Source organism: Chlamydotis macqueenii, chromosome 1 (genome assembly GCF_036417535.1).
Source record: "Chlamydotis macqueenii isolate bChlMac1 chromosome 1, bChlMac1.mat, whole genome shotgun sequence".
Lineage (NCBI taxonomy): Eukaryota > Metazoa > Chordata > Aves > Otidiformes > Otididae > Chlamydotis > Chlamydotis macqueenii.
In genome coordinates this window covers 52,780,582-52,798,674 of record NC_141556.1, presented here as the reverse complement: position 1 = coordinate 52,798,674, position 18,093 = coordinate 52,780,582, and the positions used below count along the sequence as shown (strand labels likewise).

Below are 18,093 nucleotides of genomic sequence, written 5' to 3'. Positions count from 1 at the left end.
TAGTGTACAAAGAGATATAAATGCTAGATACTTCGATTTAATTAACAATATCTTATCTAAGTAAATTACAAAACCAGAACATTAACATATCAACATTTATCTTACAACTAAAAATTTGTCCCAGGCCAAGTTTGAGGCTTATGGCTCTGGGGGATCAGAAGAAGCAAGTAATTGTTTACAAGGACAATCATAAGATAAACAAAGATAAACCACCAAAACTATAGCAATGCACAACATCATAAACGCCTCAAGATAAAGCACCATCAAAATGTTAAGCATTTTGTTCACTTCTGCAACCATTTCTTTTCTTTGGCAAAACAGTTCAGTTTTTGCTTTTTGGTGAGGCTGGCGACCAAGTCCTCGTGGAGCTTGTGGCTGTGGAATTCTGGCCCACCGGAACGGGGGTCTGGATACACAGCAGGAAAATGGATTTCCCTGCCTCCAACTCAGAGCACAGTCAATAAACAATGACACTATAAATTTGCTGTCAATTTTATATCACCCCGTGGACCCATGGTGGTTCCAAAAAGAAAAAAAAAAACCACAAACCAAAAGAAAACAAACAAAAAAAAACCCCAACCAAACAAAATCTCATATCTTTCCATCGTCTAGCGATGTTGAGACATTAATTAACCTTTTCAGTCTCTATCACCACCCTGTGGCTCAGCATCGCTCACCAAGGTTGAAGGGGGAAAAAAAAGAAGAGGGAAGGGGGGGTGAAGGGACTTAGTTATGCTTATAATATACGTATGGCCACAAAATGGGTTTCTATTGTTGTATGATACGTTGAGGGGTTTCTTCATTTTTAATATCGACCACCCCAAGGTAACATACCTTAATCCAGGTCACATATAGCAATTTGTGGATATGATGTTCACAGATCCAATGATGTCAAATAACCTATTCAAAATCATACATATAACACAAATAAAGATTAATAGATTAACCATGACTATAGTAATCATCAAAACCATAGATTTAAATATCAATAATATTTTTCCCACCCCGTGAGTCCCAATATTTTCCTAAAAAAAAAGTTTTAGGTAGGTTTCCAGGTTTGCCTTCAAAGTTATATGATTCTAACAGTTACGTGTTTGGTTTGCCGTACAAACCTGATATGTTTAACCCCATCAGGTGAAGTCACAGTGGCCGCTTGCATGCGAGTCACCACGCTTTGGATTAATTGAATTAGGCACAGTATAATACAAGGCGGGGGGCGGGGGGGGCTGTTTCTGCTTGTTTAGAAGGAAGAAGTTTTTTCGACAAAGTCAAAATTCCACATTGCTCCGCCTCACTCTGCATCAGTGCGGTGATTTGTGCTCCTGTGTCAATTAAAAAGGTTACTGGTTTTTTTCTGTGGCCCTACAGCCACTGTAATCAACAAATCCCCTTTCACATTTAAGGTGAGTTGTTTTATAAACATCCACCCTCCGTTTCCCCCCCCACCTTCGGGGAACGGAGGAACTAGTTTCCCATCACCCTCTTTTCTGCATCAGTTTCTTCCCCAAGGTCTATCCATGGTGGGGCACTAGGGGTTGTTCCAAAATGGACTTTTTGCCCCGATCCTGTTTGTACAAGTTTCTCTAATTTCTGTGTTGGAAGCCCATCCATTACATCTCGGGGAATACCTGTCTGGAGTCCCGGTTGCTGCCATTCCTGACGGCCGAGGGGTCTCCCTCTCCCAGGATCAGTAAGTCAGACCGACTTAAAATCGTGACTTCTCTTGACCAGTGCTGGCCAGCCTTCACCTTTTTCTGTGGCTCTTACAGCTCTGGTTTCAGTGTTTTGCCCGAATCCACCAACAGGACCGTATGTCCTCCCAAAATTTATGAGTTCTTGGGCTACTTCTCCCCATGTCCACACTTTCCTCCCTGTCCTTCTATGATCAGGGGTCACTGTTCCCTCCAGAGCACCGGTAAGTCTGTCTGCCACAGGGGTACTTTGTATCTTCCCCTGTAGCTGGATCCCAATGGGTTTCAGGGAATCAGGAAGTCCTCAGATTAGAGGAGTCATCTGTTCGGGATCCACAGGCATCATCATTGGAGAGCCCTGGTTAGGTTTGAGCTCTCTACCATACATCATTTGCAAACAAGCAGCCTTCTGCACACTCTCCACCAGTTGACCCACTGTGCCCATGATGGCTAGGGGGTCTCCCCTCTCCAAAGGGTTCAGCCCCCCAGCCCAATATGCTGCCCTCTGTGTCAAAGACCATGGGGCCCGATAATTGCCGGTAGTTAAAAATACACCTGGACACCAATATCCTACCGCTTCCTTTTCTGACAACAAGATTCCACCCCCCCCAACAACGACACTCTCCAGACATCCTCTGTGTCCGATTCCTTTGAAGTCCTTGCAAAATCCTTCCTTAATTTTGCCAACTCAGTTGCTGTAAACGGAACCTCTTTAGTAACAACTTGGGGATGGTTATCGGTTTCTCCCTCATACACATATTCAGTTTTAACTAGGGGATACATGTGAGGGGGGTTCTCTACAATTTCTTTTGCTTTTTGCAAGTCCCCCTGAGGGTAGATTTGCCTGATTCCCTTATCTTCTAACTTCAACTCCACCTCTCCACACGAGTCATTTTCTCTCCACAATTCTTCTGCGGGGATCTCATCACAAACATTTGCACATTTGCAAGCACCCATCTCACCAAAGAGGGGTTATTTCGTCCTGAGAGGGCCGCACCACAATTTTAACCACAATTCCCCCCCCACACACTCCCAGGAGGGCACACCTTTCAAATTTCACAAAAGGGGGGGGGCCCACACCATAATTTTACCACAATTCCCCCCCAACATACACTCTCAGGAGGACACACCTTTCAAATTTCTCACGAAAGCACTTATGTCACAAAAGAGGAGTTATTTCGTCCTGAGAGGGCTGCACCACAATTTTTTTTTACCACAATTCCCCCTTCACACTCTCAGGAGGACACACCTTTCAAATTTCACAAAAGGGGCTTGTCTTTTGCCCAATTCTATCACTGTCCTTCTCCGGCTCTTTTCCTCGCAGACAAACAGAACCGCGGATCCGGACTTTGCACTCGCTTTGTACCAACGTAGGTCTCAGTCATACACACACACACACTAGAATTTCTAATAAAGCAACTGGACACTTTCTGTTTCTCCGAGAATCCTGCCGACTACGCCAATTAAATAATGTCACGTTCCGATTTCGGACGAGAGGAAGGCACCCTTGCGTTCTAGCCGACCTCAGACGAGTCTGGGAGGCTAGGGGCGGCTGGACCGACCTCTCACACACCGGAGCGTGGTTTTGTTCGTATTCTCGAGAACAGAATTAAGACTCAAAACGGAGTCAAGTGCCGGGTAACTTTATTAACCCGATAAGAAGTTTGTAAATGGAAGAGAAAGGAGAGAAAGGAAGGAAAGAGGGAAAAGAGTTTCAGTTGTAATAGCTACCGCCACAGAGCTGCGGCGTCCTGACAGTCCAGTTCGCTTGATGGGGGAACGATCCGGCCGGTGTTGGCCGTCTCGATGTCGGTTCCGTGGATGTGTGTTCCGGCGAATGTGTATTCTGTTGAATGAAGTGAAGAGTAGTGAAGTGTAGAAGTGTCGAAGTCTCGAAGAAAGTGTCTAAGTCTAAGTCTAGAAGTCTAGAAGAACCTTCTCTAGACTGAAGTGGACAGGGAAAAGCAGAGTGAAAAGCTTCTGACGTCCTTTGTAGGTGCCTTGCCAGCAGTGAAAGCAGAACAAGAGGAAAATGAGGACTCTTCTTTTGATTTCGAGGAAGAGTCATAGAACCAGAATCACTGTGGTGGGAAAAGTCCCTGAAGATCATCGAGTCCAATCGTAAACCTTACTCTACCATGCCCACCCCTAAACCGTGTCCCTAAGCACCACATCCACGCATCTTCTGAACACCTCCGGAGATGATGATTCAACCACTTCCCTGGCCAGCCTGTTCCAGTGCTCCATAAGCCTTCCAGCAAATAAAGTTTTCCTAAGATCCCAGCTAAACCTCCCCTGGTCCAACTTGAGGCCATTTCCTATGCTGCTGTCACATCCCTCTTGGGCAAAGAGAGCGATGCCAACTTCACTACCACTTCCGGTCAGGTAGTTGTAGAGCGAGAAGGTCTCCCCTCGGCCTCCCTTTCTCCTGACTAAACAACCCCACTTCCCTGCAGCGCTGCTCACAGGACTTGTCCTCCAGACCCTTCACCACCTTCCTTGCTCTTCTGTACACAAACTACAGCACCGCAATGTCTTTCTTCGAGTGAGGGGCCCAAAACTAAACCCAGTGTTCAAGGTGTGGCCTCCCAAGTGCCGAGTCCAAAGGGACAATCACTTCGCTAGCCCCGCTGCCCACACTGTTTCTCATACAAGCCAGGATGCTGTCGGCCTCCTTGGCCAGCTGGCCACACTGCCGCCTCATATTCAGGCACCCGTCAAACAACACCCCCACATCCCTTTCCACCAGGCAGCTTTGCAGCCACTCTTCCCTATCTAAGAAGGACTCCCTGGGGTCTCCCTGGCCTCCCTTGCTTTTGGTCTCATTTCTCTCTACTGCTGCCTCCGCCACATGCTCCAAACTGGGACCTTGCCATGCCGCTGCTGCAGGCAAGCTCCTCAGTTTGGACTGGGATGAAGGAGGTCAAGCTAATGACTCGGCTCTCCTACCAGCTGTCCTTTGAGCTGGACTTGTAGTACAGGATTGAAGCAGTAAAGCTTCCCACCAGTTATGATCCTCTGAAATCCTACCAGGCTGGCGCTGTGAGGATTGCTGTTTTTCCTCCACATAGGTCTCTTCTCCACATCCAGTCCGTGTCAAGCGGTTGCCCATGGGGTATACAGCCTAGACGCTTTGCTCCCTCTGTCTACTTCCTCTCTGTCTCTTGGGCAGGTGTTCTTCAGTTCCTTTTGAAAGCCCTGCTCCACAGAGATGCCTAACACGCTGCTTCTGTTTGCCGTTCTCCTTCGTTCCGTCACCTGATACAACGTTATGGGTGTTGGCTGAAGCAAGAGCTTTGCAAGTGGAAGTGGGTTCGGGATGAGTCTGTGCCAGTTTTTACGCATGTCTTTTAATCTACACAGTCGGATGCTGAAGGTCCAAAAACTGGGCCAACAACCATGGTGCTTCCTGATGCAGTCCACTATGGAGCCCGCTGGGAGCCAGTTGCAGAGGAGCCCAGCAATGGTAATTTCCTGGTGGACTAATGGTTACCTTTGTAAGCTTCTCTGGACTGAAGCGGACAGGGAAAAGCAGAGTGAAATAAGCACTCACAGCAGCATCGCGCTTCTTTCCTCTTTTGTAGGTGCCTTGCCAGCGGCGGGAGCAGAACAAGAGGAAGATGAGGACTCCTCTTTTGATTCTGAGGTAGAATCCTAGAACCAGAATCATTGTGGTGGGAAAAGTCCCTGAAGATCATTGAGTCCAACCGCAAATGTTACACTGCCATGCCCACCCCTAAACTGTGTCCCTAAGCACCACATCTATGCATCTTCTGAACACCTCCGGGGACGGTGACTCAACCACTTCCCTGGCCAGCCTGTTCCAGTGCTCCATAAGCCTTCCAGCAATGAAGGCTTTCCTAAGATCCCAGCTAAACCTCCCCTGGCCCAACTTGAGGCCATTTCCTGTGCTGCTATCAAATCCCTCTTGGGCAAAGAGAGCGACGCCCACCTCGCCACCACCTCTTGCAGTGAGGGGCCCAAAACTAAACCCAGTGTTCAAGGTGTGGCCTCCCAAGTGCCGAGTCCAAAGGGACAATCACTTCCCTAGCCCTGCTGCCCAGACTATTCCTCATACAAGCCAGGATGCTGTTGGCCTCCTTGGCCAGCACATAGGTCTCTTCTCCACATCCAGTCAGTGTCAAGCGGTTGCCCATGGGGCATACAGCCTAGACATTTTGCTCCATCTGTCTACTCCTCTACCTCTCTATCTTGGGCAGGTGTACCTTGGCCCATTTTGAAAGCCCTGCTCAATAGAGACGCCTAACACAGTGGCACTGATAGCCCTGTATGCAGTCCATTGCAGAGGAATGTGGCAATGGTAATTTCCTATTGGGACTAAGTGTAAGCTTCTGTAAGCTTCTCTGGAGTGAAGCCGATAGGGAAAAGCAGAGTGAAAGAGGCACGCTTCGTACCTCTTCTTTGTGTGTCTTGCCAGAAGCAGAAGCTCTGCAAGAGGAAGATTTTGACTCCTCTTCTGAGAATGAGTTACTTTCTCTTCCACAGGTAATGCAGAAGTAACGCTTCTGTAGCCCCAGTGCTGAAATGCGCTGTGATGCTGTCGTGTTGCTGGGGATTCCTTTCCTCCCTCTCGGTCTTTCTCTGTTCTTGTTCGCTCAGATTTCTGCACCGGGCAGAGAAGAGCTTCAGCTAAAGAAGGATGCTTCAACTCAGGCAGATTGTCGAGGCTACAGACAGGTGACTGTTAAAGGCCGATCTCCGTACAGAGAGCTTTTCTTCGTACTGAGTTCATTTTCAAGTGCTGCTAGGAGGACTTTAGTGATTCTGGACCTGAAGTGTATTTTGGACCTCCTCTTGTTCGCGTTGTGAAGCAGAAGAGCTGCATAAAGAGAGAAAACTCTTCGGTGACACATCGGTGACACATCTGCTGTATTTTAATCCAAAGCCTTGCCCAACACAGGAGCGATATGAATATTTTAAAAATGGAGCAAATATGCCTTTTGAAGAGCAGCTCTGCAGGCCACCCCAGAGCTGGATGCAGTACTCTAGGTGGGGTCTCATGACAGCAGAGTAGAAGGGGAGAACCACCTCCCTCAGCCTCCAGGCCACCCTGAAGACCGATCTAGTGACATCATCCCATGAGTTAAAGCATCCCTCACGTTGTCATCTTCTTACTGATCTCTCCGTGCTCAGGGAATACCATTTCTTTAGATGTGGGTCAGGCAGCTGCAGCAGGAGCTTACCAACGCTTTCAGAAAGAACTCCCTGGCAGAAGCTTCACTCAAATCTAAGAAGCACTACAGCAGGCACCTGAAAACTGCAGCTGCAGAAGCAACTGGACAGGTCTAAAGCTAAGGTATGGACAAAGCCCGTCTCTTGGCTCTTTGCAGGGGCCCCGGCCTTTCTGGGAGCAAACCAGAGTGGGGAACTGATCCATTCCTGGGGGTCTGGTGTAACCCAGGCTGGTTCAGCACACGCCTAGCTGTGATGAGGGGGCTGGGAGGGAACAGCACCGCTGCCTTTGGTGCCTGGCTGTTTGCACCGCTGGAAGCAACAGCGGAGGGCTGCGCTAAGGTGGCCTTAGTACCCTGGGCACCTTTGCAACAGGAGTAGCTTGAGAAACATGTAAGCGACTCACCTTGTTTTAGAAGCGCGGCGCCTACGATTAGAAAGGCCACTAACCGTGAAGTGGCTCTGTCCTTAAATGGACAAGGGTGTGTGTATTCCTTTCAGAGAGCTGCTTCTCAAGTTTCATGGAGCACATGTATTTGCTTCTCTGGGGTTTGGCGAAGCAGAGTGTGTGCTGATGGAGAAAGAGTAGGCATACTGGAGTGCTGTGGCGGTGCTTTCTTGTATTCCCTCATGACATCATCATTGTTATGGAGTTGAAAAGCCACTTCAGGAGCAGAAGGAGCTTCTAACTGGGTTGGAGTAGCCAACAAGGGGCTGCAAAGTGTTTGGAGCCCTTGAGAGAGGAGGACAAGGAGTGTTGGGGCAGCATTTAGGAAGCACTGTAGGAAATCAATGTAGATGTAGGACAGGGGCCCCTGTGTAGAAGGTCAAGAAGTAACATGGCTTTTGGCAGTTGACGTGAAAGTCAAAGCAGTCCACTCCTTTTTATCAAAGCTAAGCTGGCTACTGAGGATTCTTGTTGCGGTCTGACAGCGGCAGGAATTGAAAGAACGGCGTATCTGGACTGAGTGTTATGCCGAGTCCCTGAAGGACGCCACAAAGAATAAAGAGAGGGAGCTAACCACTTCCAGGAACATGCAGGGCCTTCTGACCTCGCCTTATGGAACTGCGGGTGTCCAAGAGCTGGAAGAACGCAGGCAACGATAAGGAACCAACACAGTGGAGCAAGGCTTCGCTTTCTGCCATTGTGTGAAAACAACAGGACTCTCTTCTTGCGCCCCAGCGAGACAATACTACACAATTTTCAAAGATGCTTTTGGCTTAGATGAGGTCCTTTCACATTCCTCTTTTGGGATTTGTGCTCTGGTGGACTTCCGTCATAAGTCCTGTACTTCCTTTTCAGGCTCCAAGTTGGAAAGGCCAGGCTGGAAGCCACAGTCCGGCAACAAGCCAAGACCATTGAAGCCCTTCAGAAAGAGCTGCCAGCCTCTGCCTCAGGAAGCTTGTCGGAGCCTTCCCTCTTCATGAGCTACAGAGCCTAGCTCCATAATCCTGTGAGGAATTTGTAAGATGAGGTTTTCCTGAAAAGCCTAGGAGAGGTCAGTTCCTCTGTTCTACTGAGTAGAGGCTGCTCTGAAAGTCCTGCTGGCCCATTCCCCAGCTTTCCGGCTTTGAGAGTTGTCCCATTATGCTATCACAAATCCTACTTCATGCCGTCTTTGTTAGGGGGTTGACAATAATGCACCGGCTTAAGTATTGTCTGCTTTAGACCAGTTGTGAGGTTGAGACCTCAGGCAGCACTTCAGACAGTCATGCAGTACCAGGGATTTGGTACCTTCAGTTGCAGATCTGTGGTTGAGAGTTCCAAGAGGAGACTGGACTTGGGAGAGTCGTGTTACCTTCTTTGTGGAGAACACTGTCTGCACCTTCTGCATAAGGATCCTGTTCCTGTGCTCCTCGTGTGATGTATCTTTTCTATTTTGAAAATGTCAGAGTGAAAGCAAGAAAGTGAAGCAGGCGGTCAAGTTGAAATGCCAGTCAGAAGCACTTCTGGACGAAATGCGGAGAAGGAACACTGTGCTGGAGGAAGAACATAGCAGGCATGGCTTTTTAGTGCTTTAAAGAAATGTCACGTTGAGTAGAAGTCAAGCTTTACTGAACTCTGATGTAAAAGCACGTACGTAACGGTCTGTGAGCAAATTCAAGCCCCGCATTCGATCTTGCACAGTGCTCCTGTGCATGAGCCTATGGTTTTAAAAAGCTTCAAAAGGCCTTGCAAATGCAGACTGCCTGCAGTTCCCCTGGGAGGGAAGCGAGTCTTTTCTTCCTCCATCCAGGTAGACTTTGGGCCCTCCAAGTGATGCTGGAGGGCTGGCTCTTCTCAGTAATTCCTGGCCTGTCGAGCACCTTACAGATGAAGCAGGCCGTGACTGTGCTGCTTACATAAGAGTACGTGAGAAAGGCCAACTTGCTTTGCTTCATGCTTTCCTTACTAATTTGCCATGCAGGCTGAAGAGGCTTCTGGAGAGATATCAGACAATTCTGATGAAGTATGCTGGGAGAAAGAGAGAGCCTCAGCTCAGTTTCCAGGGCAGAGGTGAAGAAAGAGCTGTTCTGAGGTGGCCAACAAAGTTGGTAAACTAAGAAGAAAGGTGAGCTCTGGGTTGTTTGGTGGAGCTGAGGTGATTATTTTTCTCTGCTGGAACCTGTATGATTCTTCCCCTATACTTTTTCTCCATGTTGCTCATTATCTGTTGGCTGTATGTTGCAATTGATTGGCTTCTCCTGATGCTCCTGCTGTTGATGTAGCAGTAGTAGATGATGATGTTGATGGACACAGATGTAGTTAGCATGATGAATAAAAGACATGGGCCAGGAGTCCCAGCAGGGCTACTAAGGTCAATGGCATGAGACTAGCATGGTGGGTCACAGCCAAATAGAGCTGTCTAAAAGAGATACGGGAGAAAGAGCTGGACAAGGAATAAGGCAAAAACCGCAAGAAGCTGATCCGTATCTCTGTGTAACACAATCTTCCAGGTGTGTCTGTTGCCCATGGGCTGGAACTTTGTTGTTGACATGTATGAGTGACTGGTTCTCGTTATTTGGGTCTGTGCATTAGTGCTGTACTTTCAGGATCCACTTTCCAGTGCTGCCTTTGGCCCAGCCTGCTGTAAAGCTAACACACAGCCTTCTCTTTTCCTGCCCTTCCCCAGTCGCAGCTGAACCTCCAATGCAGTTGGTGAGGAGAAGCTGCTGGAGCAGAGGAAGTGCCAGTGCCCGAAAACAGAGTGCTCACGGGAAGATGAACGAAGCCTGGAAACCTTTGCCTTCCACCTTGTGCAACCACTGCCCTGCATCTAATTCCAAGTGTTCTGTTGCAGCTTGGTATTTAATGAACTGTGTCATCTAGTACGTGTCTTAGTTCTGCTGCCCAATTGCAGCGCTTCAGGCCTAGCGGGTTTGGATGAGGAGAGTCCTGCTTTTGAAGGCTCGTTCAGGCTCTCTTCCCATGCAGGCCCTTGGCACGTCTCTCTCTGCCCTCGCTCTGAATGAAAATCAGTCCTGCAGACGTCTCCGAGAGGGAGCACGCGTCTGTGTCCTTTTCCTCTGCAGAGGCTTGAACCATGATTGTGCTCAGAGCAGGGACTAGCACTGAGCTACTGGTAATCATCAGTTACCAGACTCTTGCTGCCTTTTCAGAGCAATCCTCCTGGTGCTCAGGGCAGAAGGTGCTGGGTGAGCTTCTGGTAGCCAGGGAAGCTTTGCAGATCGCACAGAGATCCGATGGATTTGGAGCTCGCCAAGGGGAAGGGTGTGAAGGAGTGGGCACAAGCTGGAGCAGGCGGAATCCCTCCTCAACCTAAGGAAAAACCTTTTCTTTTCTGAGGGTGGTGGGAGAGCGGTGCCAGGAAGCAGGGTGCTGTGCTGCTCCCTCGGGGACGGGGAGCCAAAGGGGCTCCCATGGCAGCAGGGCAGGGCCCAGCCTCGGCCTATCCGAGAGAGGGGAGCAGGGTTGGGCCAGGGCGGGCAGCCAGGGCAGCAGACAGCCCAGAGGGACAAACAAGTGCCTGCAGAGGCAGCAGCTCTGCGGGCAAGCCAGGAATTCAGGCCAGGCCGGGCTGGGGTTCAGACCCACGGGTGGCAAGCAGGGTCAGACACAGCCCAGTGATGGCCAAGCAAGGCCGCGGGGAGGCCAAGGGCAGGCCGGGAAGACAGCCTGTGGGCTGGGGCCTGCACCAGTGTTGACGCGGAAGTCACGGACACTGCACACGACCAATATGATCAAGGAAATGCCGCTTTATTGTTGATACATCCCGGTTAATATAGCCCTTCTAATTCCCTATCATGCACAAGCTCTTTACTAATTGGCTAACTAGATCATGCACGCGCTCTTAGCTAAAATATGATTCGTTAAGTCTCTTTGTTCATGTGCACGGTCCTCTCCACCTGCATCCTGCTTCACGTTCTGCTTTCAGTCACGTACACCAGCCTTTCCTCCTCCTTTCAAGGTTGCTTCATCATTTTCTCACAGACGGCCTCCGCGATGTCCTTGAAGCCTGCTGCTCACAAACATAACAACTCCTTTTGGTCTGGATTGTTCGCTAAGTGTCCTTGATTCTCCAGATATCCAACACACCAGCGTGGTCCGCGGCCAGGCACAGGCACAGCTGAGACAGAGCTGGAGCCAGCGACGCCATGACAGAGCTCAGGCAGGGCCTGGAGGCTTCTGCCTATGCCTCAGTGAGCATCTTGGGCCTATGGGCTGGAGGCCCAGGGGCCTGGGGTGGGGCTGGACACCCTGGCTCAGCCTGCTGGTGGCTTATTTGTGCCACAGAGAGGTTGTGGAGTCTCCATGCCTGGAGATGCTCCAAACTGGACGTGGCCCTGCACCACCTGCCCTGGCTGACTCTGCTTGGAGCAGGGCGTGGACAGACTAGATGGATGAGATGAGGTCCCTTCCAGCCTCAAGGATGCTGTGCTTTCAAGGCCCAAATATCTCCAGTGACACGGAAGTTTCACGCTGCAGGCACTGTTTTATTGGGCTAGACGTCCTGCCCGCTCTAATGCGCGTGTCTGACCTGAGCTGTAACCGTAGTCTTCCTTGGGCTACATGCAACAGACAAAACAACTGCAGACTGTATCCAGCGTCTCCAGGCACAAGGATGGCAACAGCCTTCTCGGACACCAAGTCATCTTGTGATGTGTGTTGCCGCCAGTGAAGAATGGCCATAGAGTTAGCCAGGCAAATCTTGATTTCCAAGCCCAGGTCATGAGGAAAGAGTCTTTGGGGACTTCTCGAACTCCCCAGCCAGCAGGTCCTCATCTCTTCTGCACACCTTCAGGAAAGCTGCTGAGAAAGTGCCCTAGAGGCATTGGTGTGCCACCCTCTGGGTGGTTGGGCCAAGCCATGCAGTGCCACCACTCTGGAAATGAGGGCTACAGCAGAAAGAAATGAGTCTCCCTCTCTCCCTCAGCTGAAACAGTTTCCCTAGGTAGTTCCCTTTGCTGCTGCAGAAATGCTTTTGTCAGTGCAATGCAGAAGGCAGCATGAGGGAAGCCACAAGCAACTAAGAGGGACAGCTTCGTAAACCACTGACAACAATTATGCCATAGCCTCAGGCAGAGCGAGAGCACCCCTGTGACACTGGTTGCTCACCAGGCAACACCAGCTGTATCATAGCTCTGCAGGGTCAACTCGCCAGAGTTGTTCTAGTCTCTCATTGGGCTTTCCGCTAAGAGCTTGCCAAGCTGACATTCAGATGCATTTTTATACTTTTGGGACTTCTGTTTCCCACAGCGCAGTTTGAGACCTGCAAGTGGAGAAGAACCATCATGCTTCAGGTCTGGCTGGGCTGCAGTGGAAGCTGACAGCTATGGAGGTCCACGTGGCCCAGACCCCACCTCTGCAAACACAAGCAGGTAGCTAGCTAGGCATTGCAACTTTGACAAGACACTCTTTCACAAATACACAAAGTGCACTTGGCAAAACCAGACTGACATAATGCTCCACCTCCTCTCCAGGCAAACACCCTTCACACTCGTGAGTTAACAGATGTCCTGGCTCTAAAACCAAAACGGCCTTTGGAGGACACCAAAGGTGTCTTCAAACAGTAAACCGCACCCATTCTTCGCATACTTGAGAAGGAGAGCTCTGCCAAGGAACACTGCTGCAAAGTCCCAAGAAAGGGACCTTTACAGGTCCCTTCTAACCCTAACTATTCTATGATTCCCAAGGCAGCAGCGAGCTCCGTGGTGATGTGTAAGCGGAAGAAATCTGGCTGCTCAGCAGTCCACTCAAAGACTCCTGAGCGCAGCACTTGCCCTGATTTTGCTGCGGGGCAGGGGGAGACAGCTCCAGTGACAAGACAGCATGAGGCAGGACCAGACTGGCTCTGGCCCTCGCTCCTCCTCCTCTCCACCATCAGGTAGCTGCTAGGCATTATGTAGCTTCCGAACTCCCACACAAGCAGTTCAAAAGGTCTGACTCAGGATCTCTTCTCTAGCTGGTAGCAGGTGGCACAAGGGAACAATACATCCAAACAAACGCCAATATTTTTGGTTTGCATGTCTTGCACTGGTTCTCCCCAGAGAGCGAGTGTCAGTGCCAGAAGCAGCCGGTGGAAGCGCAAGAGTCTTTTCTCCACGCAGGAGACTTTCTTGGCATAGCACTGCCCCAGCCACCCTCTGTGTTCTGCAGCAACAGCTGAACAGAGCACAGGAATCAAGTGCAAGGGAACATTTTCTTTTCTTGCTATCCTGACAACCCCCACAGCTGCTGCCAGTTCTGTCTGTCCTACACACATGGCACTGCTGCCTCCAGCTCAGCACTCGGGCGCATCCGGAGCGCAGGTTATGCCGAGTCCCTGAAGGACGCCACAAAGAATAAGGAGAGGGAGCTAACTGCTTTCAGGAACATGCAGGGCCTTCTGACCTCGCCTTGTGGAACTGCGGGTGTCCAAGAGCTGGAAGAACGCAGGCAACGATAAGGAACCAACACAGTGGAGCAAGGCTTCGCTTTCTGCCATTGTGTGAAAACAACAGGACTCTCTTCTTGCGCCCCAGCGAGACAATGCTACACAATTTTCAAAGATGCTTTTGGCTTAGATGAGGTCCTTTCACACTCTTCTTCTGAGATTTGTGCTCTGGTGGACTTCTGGGAGAAGGCCTCTACTTCTTTTTCAGGCTCCAAGTTGGAAAGGCCAGGCTGGAAGCCACAGTCCGGCAACAAGCCAAGACCATTGAAGCCCTTCAGAAAGAGCTGCCAGCCTCTGCCTCAGGAAGCTTGTTGGAGCCTTCCCTGAAACCGTGAACAGGAACGCCTGTGATGTCATCTGCAGAGCTTTGTACCGTCCCGACTTGAAATTTCCCAGCCGGGCTAATTCGGGTGTTGGTGTCAGTGTAAAGAAGGTGCCTTTGCCCATGGCCAACACGAAGCAAATGAGCCTGGGCAGGGCTCACGTGCTACACGCACCTGGCACTGTGTGCCGAGGAGCTGACGCACGTTTTCCTCGGGATCGCAGGAGCTGAGCCGCCTGGCAGGAGAGCACGCCGGGGGACTGACGCGCGGATCAAACTCTACAACTCGGAGAGCCTTATAAAGCAGGCATGTTTATTTGGCGCCGGGTGCGTGGGGGATCGCTCCTCCAAAAGCACACACACCGACAGCACATTTTACCAAAAATGTATACGGTGCAGGTATACATATTCATAGGATTGCACAATACAGACATACATATGCATGAGCGAGGCGGGGTTATTCAAAAACACTTGCGTAAGCATTTCAGATCTGTGTCTGGTGGTCGTTCACTTCTTCCTCCAGATGAACTTCAGTCATTCACCCACGCTCTCCTTTCACTGGGTGATTTCAGCAGTTTCTTAACGACTTCTGACCAACATTGCAGCTCCCGTTATCCTGTCCTTTGCTGGACGTATCAGTCCTCGACAAATACCAGTTTCTGGACAAATACCGGTCCCTGACAAGCTTAAGCGAGTTTCAATGCAAACAGGATCGTTAGGCGTTGTCCAGCAGACAGCGAGCCTCCTGAATCAAGCAATATGCAGACAGTTACTCCCCTACATCAAGCAATATTTAGCAGAGAGTTAATTCCCGGTATCAGGACATGTGGCCACGGCAGCGCGCGCGCCTCGTCCCGGCGGGGTGCGCGTTCACACCAGCCCCGACGGGGGGGTCACTGCGAGTGAGGGCGAGAGCCAGGCGAGAGACCGCCCGACGTCCCCGCCCGCCCGAGCCAGGCGCTGGCCGCCTCCGGCTCCGCTTTTGGGGACCCGCAGCCCCAGGCTCCGCGGCCACGCGCTGAGGGCAAACGCGGAGCGGGCGAGGCGAGGGCCGCTTCGGCGACTGCCGCAGCCCCCGGCCGCGGGGGCGCCCCGACGCCGCAGGCAGCGTAGACTCCGCAGTCTGCGTACACTTACGGAGCCTCCAGCCAGCCTGTCACCCTGTGACGCCCCCGCCGCGCCCTCTGTGACGCCCCCCGCTGCCGCTGGAAAGCCGCCCCCGGCAGCCGCCGCCGCTCAGTGCTGTCGCCGCCGCGGCGGGACCGGCAGCGCGTCTCGGGCTGGCAGCGTCGGGGGCTGCGAGCCGCGGCCGCCGCTCGGGGCTCCCCTCTCGGCTCTTGTCGCCCTCTCTCCGCCCTCTCCCCGTCCCTTCCCGTCCCGGGGCTCGCCAGAGCCCGCCGGCCGCCTGCTGCGGCTGCTCACGCCGGGCCGGCCCGCGCCCTCGTCCCCGCCGCAGCATGCAGAGCCTCCGCGGACTCTTCAGGAGGGGGCGGCAGCGGCCGCCGTCCGGCAGCGCTCCCGCGCCCGGCGCCGCCGGGGCCTCCGAGCAGCGGCAGAGGGGCCGGGGCGGGCTGCACAGCGCGGCCGCCGACGGCGACCTGGCCCAGCTGCAGCGGCGCTGGTGGCTGAGGAGACTCCGCATCAACGGGCGCGACGCCAACAAGCAGTAAGGGCCGGGCACTGCCCCTAGCAAAGCTTCCACCCACCCCGGCTGCAAGAGCCGGCAAAGCCCAGCGGGGTCGCAAGCGCCCTCGGAGCAGGGCCGGCTCCACAGCGCTGGCCTTGCCGGAGGCCTGCCCAAGCTGGGACCGGAGCCGGCGGGTGCTCCGCTCCGCCCTGCCCTGCCCTGCCCTGCCCTGCCCTGCCCTGCCCTGCCCTGCCCTGCCCGCCTGGTGCCTGTAGTGAATCTTGTGTGCGGCTCAGCAGGCCTTCGGCCAGGCACAGACGGCTCCTTTCCTGTCGCCAGACTGAGTGGCTTGTTTGAGCAGGGCACGGCTTCCCCTTGCTGTTACAGGTCCCATCCCCTGCGTCTCTGGGCACGCCTGGCGCGGGACTGATCCGGGGAAAACCCAGGGCCTTGCGCAGTCTCCGCAGACTTATGCAGCCTCCGTAGACTTCAGGCTGCCAAGACGCGGTCTCCTTTTGCTGGCCTGGGTGGCTGGGCAGTCCTGCTGGAGGCCTGGGCACAAGAGCCTGCTTGGGCAGGTTCAGTGACACAGCTGAGGAAATGCCTCCTGACTCAACTGTCCCCTCTTGGGGACTTCTCCTAGACAGCCCCAGGCTTTGGGTGTGCAACTGCTGCCACCGGCTCTGAACAAGAAAGCGTGCTTTCGGCTTCCTTTTGGCAGCTGAGCTTTGTGGCCCCATGTGGCGAGTTCCACAGCCTGAAACCATGTCTTCAGCTGTCTCCCTGTGACAGCTAACTGAATATCTTTAATTCCTAGGACGCCTCTGCACCTTGCTTGTGCGAACGGCCATGCAGATGTCGTTCGCTTTCTGGTAGGACAGAAGTGCAAGCTAAACCCTCGCGACAACTATAAGAAGTCGCCCCTGATGAAGGTACGTGGAATGTGTTATGCTGTTGTACGTTGGGCTTATCGATTACGCGCTGAGCGATACGTACCTCGCGTGACTCTTTACATAGGTCTGCATAGAATTGTATCCTGTGATTCTACGAAACAGGCAGGTTGTAGTCTGCGGGGATGGGGCATATGTTGCCTGATCTTTGCAGACGCTCGTACTTCCCAGTGTTGGGAAGATGCGGGAGTTCTGACAGAGAGAAACGTAGACGTTGGAAGTTATTCTGCCTTTGTCTTGTTTCCAGGCAGTAGAGCACCGGCACAAAGAATGCGCAGCTATTCTGCTGGAGCACGGTGCCAACCCTGACCTCCACTGTGCCAGCGGCAACACTGCCCTTCACCTGGCTACCATCATGTCTAGCAAGTCGCTAGTGGAGCTGTTACTTGAGCACAATGCCCATATCGATGCTAAGGATGATGTAAGCTTGGATTTTGCGTAAGGCTCCTCTTCTCAACACTTGCTTGACTTTTCTCTGTTATTCTAAGGAGATTATATCTCTTTCAGTTCGGGTACACTCCGCTTGCTGTTGCGATCACGAGGCGCTGTCAGGAGATGATTGAGTTGCTTCTTCAAAAAGGAGCTGACGTGCACGCTCAAGATAAGCATGAAAGGTGAAGGCTTTGTCAAAAGTGCGCACGGGACTCCTTAGCATTGTTCAGGCTGGACTGATGGGAGGCATCGGAATGAGCTTTGCAAAAGAACCTGGAGCTGCGCAGAAGGAGCTCCTTCTGCGTGACTTGTGAAAGCAGGCCCGCACCCGGCGGCTCTCTCACCTCAGGGGACGATTGCCGCACTGAGGACTGCAAGAAAGCGTTGGCTGTGGTGCCACCGACGCACATGCACAGACTCCCCTGTCTGCTCTGGGCAGGTGGTTGGCCTGGAGACCTCCTGCGGTCCCAGCATCCTGAATTCTCTGATGCTTCCGTGTGTTTGGCTGTGCTTTCACTCCAGCTCTAGGAGAGGGGAAACGAGTTGTTTGGGAAGCAAAGAGGGGCTGAAGTAATGGCAGTGCAATGTCTGCAGAAGCTGATGTATTTCCTATCATCTCTTGGATGCTTTAGGACCATTCTTATGCTTGCTGCTGTTGTTGGGGATATGAATATCATACGACTACTTCTTCGGCATGGTGCTGATCCTTCTCAGAAAGACGTGTTTGGTTGCACAGTTACGAATTATGCCGCAGTATCTCCATATGCTGAGTAAGTGGTTGACATCCTCGTTAGAGCAGCTGCACTGACAGAGTGTCCGTGCTGATGTAGGGCCCTTTTTGGTGCCATCAGCAGGGTTGAATGAAGTGTTGAGACCTTTGTTGAAGCCGGGCTCAGTGACATCTTCTGATGCATCTCTTTCCCTGTCAAGAGTGGATTTGTAGGTTGAGGAAAACTTTCCCCCACAGTTCTCCCTGAGAATTCTCCCAAGTGTGCTGCCAAGC

General features: G+C 52.1%; 1 protein-coding gene across 1 annotated transcript; it reads left to right on the top strand.

Moving 5' to 3' along the window:
• The first annotated feature begins 11,480 nt into the window (after nucleotides 1–11,480).
• LOC147602045 (uncharacterized) lies at nucleotides 11,481–17,276 on the top strand. Its single transcript, XM_086743174.1, has 5 exons — nucleotides 11,481–11,525; nucleotides 15,473–15,747; nucleotides 16,526–16,640; nucleotides 16,906–17,079; nucleotides 17,166–17,276. The coding sequence occupies exons 1-5, from the start codon at nucleotides 11,481–11,483 to the stop codon at nucleotides 17,274–17,276; spliced, it is 720 nt and encodes a 239-aa protein (XP_086599300.1).
• Nucleotides 17,277–18,093: the final 817 nt, after the last annotated feature.